This window comes from Loxodonta africana, chromosome 3 (assembly GCF_030014295.1).
Source record: "Loxodonta africana isolate mLoxAfr1 chromosome 3, mLoxAfr1.hap2, whole genome shotgun sequence".
In the NCBI taxonomy this organism is placed as follows: domain Eukaryota; kingdom Metazoa; phylum Chordata; class Mammalia; order Proboscidea; family Elephantidae; genus Loxodonta; species Loxodonta africana.
Window position 1 is genome coordinate 193,429,275 of NC_087344.1, and position 4,453 is coordinate 193,433,727.

Sequence of the window (4,453 nt, forward strand, 5' to 3'; positions counted from 1 at the left end):
GTGACTTCTTTGCTGAGCTAAAAGTGTGTCCAGGGGCCATACTCTCAGTGTTTCTCTGGTCTCTGGCAGGCCAGTAAGTCTGGTTTGCTTTTGTGAGTTAGAATTTTGTTCTACATTTTTCTCCAACTCTGTCTGGGACCCTCTATTGTCATCCCTGTCAGAGAAGTCAGTGGTGGCAGCCCGGAACCATCTAGTTGTACTGGAGTCAGCCTGGTGGAGGCCATGGTAGTTGTGGTCCATTAGTCCTTTGGACTAATCTTTCCCTTGTATCTTTAGTTTTCTTCATTCTTCCTTGCTCCTGAAGGGGTGAGACCAGTGGAGTATCTTAGATGGCCACTCACAGGCGTTTAAGACCCCAGATGCTACTCAACAAAGTAGAATGTAGAACATTTTCTTTATAAACGGTGTTATGCCAATTGAGCTAGATATCCCTGAGACCATGGTCCCTGAAGCCCTCAGCTCAGCAATTCAGTCCCTCAGGAAATTTGGATTTGTCTATGGAGATTCCATGACCTTGCCTTGGACAAGTTGTGCTGGCTTCCCCAGTATTGTGTACTGTCTTACCCTTCTCCAAAGTTAGCACTTATCTATTGCCTATTTAGTGTTTTTCCATCCCTGCCCTTCCCCTCCCTCCTAACCATGAAAAATTGTTTTTTTCTGTGTGTGAACCTTTTCTTGAGTTTTTATAGTAGTGGTCTCATACAATATGTGTCCTTTTGTGATTGACTTATTTCACTCAGCGTAACGTCCTCCAGATTCACCCATGTTGTGAGATGCTTCCCAGATTCATCATTTTTCTTTATCATTGTGTAGTACTCCATTGTGTGTATGTACCATAATTTGTTTGTCCCTTCATCTGTTAATGGGACTTCTAGGTTGTTTCCAACTTTTTGCTATTGTGAACAATGCTGCAATGAACATGGGTGTGCATCTTTCTATTCGTGTGACAGCTCTTATTTCTCTAGGATATATTCCTAGGAGTGGGATTGCTGGATCACATTGTATTTCTATTCCTAGCTTTCTAAGGAAGCACCATAGCATTTTCCAAAATAGTTGTACAATTTTGCATTCCCACCAGCAGTGCATAGGAGTTCCAGTCTCCCTGCAGCCTCTCCGACATTTGTTATTTTCTGTTTTCTTGATTTGTGGCAGTAATCAGGGTGAGATGGTATCTCATTGTGGTTTTGATTTGCATTTCTCTAGTGTGTTAACTTTTTAATGGTGAGTATGAGTTTCATAGTAGAGAAAAAAGGAGCAAAGAACATTCCGGAGCAGAAAAACGATGAGAACAAAGAAATTGAGGAATAAAAATACCATGTCATTTAAACATAACAAGGAACAGTTCAATTTTAGTAATAATTATCTTAAATTTTAAAAAATGAACACAAGATATAATTGTATATCTTTGTATAACTAATACATTTGCTTTTTTGTCCCAAGCCTAAATGTTGTATCTATTTAATCTTCAAGCTCCCAAAAATGTTAGTTCTGGAATCTTCAAGGCAAAGTGAAACATAATCCACAAAGGAATTGATAATACAGCATGGCACAAACATCACAAAGTCAGCGGTGTAAGGTGCCACTGTCATTGTAATGTACTAGAAGATAACCAATAGCATTAAAGATCGTGAGTTAAATGTTAGGGAGGCAGGCTTCTACCCAGGCCAAAACCACATCTCCGCTACGCATCTCATTAAACTTTTTAAAATGAAAAAAAAAAAACTGTTTTAAACACTGTGAATATAGAATGAAAGAGTAGGTAGAGAAAATACATAGACATGCCAGTAAAAAAAAAAAAATTTTTTTTTTTTTTTTTTTACATATGATTATCCTTTAGCCCAGTATTCTTTATTGATTTGAAGATGATAACACCACACTATTTGGACTTATGTAGTTGAAGAAAATATTCCATTACAATCTGTGAATGATATCAATGTAAGTAAGTCTGCAGAAGACTTCCTGTATCAGATCAAACAATAGTTTTCAGATTAGAAACATATATAGTAAATACACAGTTGACAACATGAAAAGAAAACATGGATAATAATTTTTAATAGTTGTTTTTATTAGTATATTAATGTTATGGAGACGATGAGATCTCCTTGAACTGATCTGTGGGAGTTCTTTTTAACTCCCAGGGACGTTGAACATCTTTTGAGAACAGAGGATTTTCTTGATGGCATCTTTCATGTCTCTGTTCCTCAGACTATAGATTACAGGGTTGAAAAGTGGAGCAAGGACAGCAAACATAAGTGCAATGGCCTTGTCCAGTAGTGGTGGGAAAGTGACAGAGAAATGCAGATACATGAGGGTTACACTGCCAAAAAACAGCAAGAAAATAGTAATGTGAGCCAAGCAAGTGGAGAATGCCTTCTGACGGCTCTCACCTGAGGGTATCTTCAGGATCACGGTGATGATTCTTAAATAGGAAAGAGTGATGATGGAGACAGAGGTCAGGATGGAAATAGCATGGATCACATCCTCCACCAGAATCATGGACGTGTCTGTACAGGCCAAGTGCAGTACAGGTTCAAAGTCACAGAAGAGTTGATGGATTTGGTTGGGGCCACAGAAGGGAAGGGTGGAAATCCACACAGTCTCTGGCAGTAACATAAGGAAGCCAAAGATGCAAGAGCCAGTGGAGAGCTGGATGCAGAGCTGAGGGGTCATAATGACTGCATAGCGGAGTGGGTTGCAGATGGCAACATACCTATCAATGGCCATCACTGTCAAGATGAGGCCTTCTGTGACCCCAAGTGAATGGAAGAAATACATCTGCAGAAGGCAGCCAATGAAGGAGATGGTCTTCTGCTCACTGACTAGGTTGGAGAGCATCTTGGGGATGGTCACTGTGGTGTACCAAATCTCCAGGAAGGAGAAGACACTGATGAAATTGTACATGGGATTGTGGAGACGTGTATCCAGCCGGACAGCAAAGAAGATCATAAAATTTCCAACAATGATGAACACATAAATAAAGAGTAAAGGAATGAAGAATAAAAGGCCCCTGTTCTCAAACTGAGGGAAATCAGAGAAATAAAATTCAGTCACCATGGTCTGATTCTCCTGATCCATATTTTCACTTGTTGGCTGATGGAAACAAATACAAACAGTCATAACTTTAAGTACATTCAAAGAATAAATAGAAACTTCCTTTCCAAGCAGTTCAACAGCCCTGAAATGAGGTTTATTAAATAAAATGTACTGAAATGTACTACATGAATTGAGTGACACTGTCAAATCTGCAAATAGTTTCAGTAATTATAATATGTTGTCAACTATTCTGTTAGATAAGCAAACAAATGTGTTCCTTGGACATATGAATTGATTAAAACTTTTTTTTCTTCTTTTTTTATTGTGCTTTAAATGAAGGTTTACAGAACAAATTATTTTCTCACTAAACTATTAATACACATATTGTTTTGTGACATTGGCTGCCAACCCCATGACATATCAGCACTCTCCCCTTCTTGACCTTGCGTTCTCCATTTCCATTCGTCCAACTTTCCTGTTCCCTCCTGCCTTCTCATGATTGGCCCTGGGCTACTGTGCCAATTTAGTCTCCTATACATGGCTGAGCTACATATATTATTGTTTTATGGGAATGTCTGATCTTTGACTGAAGGGTGAACCTCAGGAGTGACTTCAGTACTGAGTTAAAAGGGTACCTGGGGGCCATATTCTCAGGGTTTCTCCAGTCTCTCTCTGTCTGGGATCCTCTATAATGATCCCTGTCAGAGCAGTTGACGGTGGTAGCTGGGCACCATCTAGTTGCGCTGGATTCAGTCTGATGGAGGCTGTGGTAGCTGTGCTCTATTCATACTTTGGATTAATCTTTCCCTTTTGCTTTGCTTTTCTTCATTCTCCCGTGAATCAGATAGGGTGGGACCAACGAACTATCTTAGATGGCCTCTCACAAGCTTTTAAGACCTCAGACGTTACTCACTAAAGTAAGATGTAGAATGTTTTCTTTATAAACTATGTTATGCCAGTTGAGCTAGATTTCCCCCAACGCCATGGTTCCCAATGCTCAGCCCAGTAATTTGGGCCCTCAGAGAGTTTGGATGTGTCTATGGAGCTTCCATGACCTTGCCTTGGTTGAGTTGTGCTGACTTCCTCACTACTGTGTACTCTCTTACTCTTCACCAAAGTTACTACTTATCTATTACCTAGTTAGTGTTTTTCACTCCCCACCCAGTCCCTCCCTCATAACCATCAAAGATTGTTTCTTTTTGTGTGTAAACTTTTTCATGAGTTTTTATAATAGTGGTCTCAAAAAGTATTTGTCCTTTTGTGATTGACTTATTTCACTCAACATAATGCCCACTAGATTCATCCACGTTCTGAGATATTTTGCAGATTTATGATAAAAACTTCTCTGAATGACAATTTGGCAATTTTTTATTGACCATCTGTTTCGAACTTTTTACCATAAAACTAAAGAAAATTATTA

General features: G+C 39.2%; 1 protein-coding gene across 1 annotated transcript; it reads right to left on the reverse strand.

The window, feature by feature from the left end:
* Positions 1-2,127: 2,127 nt before the first annotated feature.
* Positions 2,128-4,200, reverse strand: LOC100659838 (olfactory receptor 6K3-like). Its single transcript, XM_003414977.4, has one exon. The coding sequence runs from the start codon at positions 3,115-3,117 to the stop codon at positions 2,128-2,130; it is 990 nt and encodes a 329-aa protein (XP_003415025.3). The 5' UTR covers positions 3,118-4,200.
* Between the last annotated feature and the right edge of the window lie 253 nt (positions 4,201-4,453).

Coding starts and splice junctions, on each gene's coding strand:
- LOC100659838 (XM_003414977.4), bottom strand. CDS start 3,117: ATGACTGTTTGTATTTGTTTCCATCAGCCAACAAGTGAAAATATGGAT.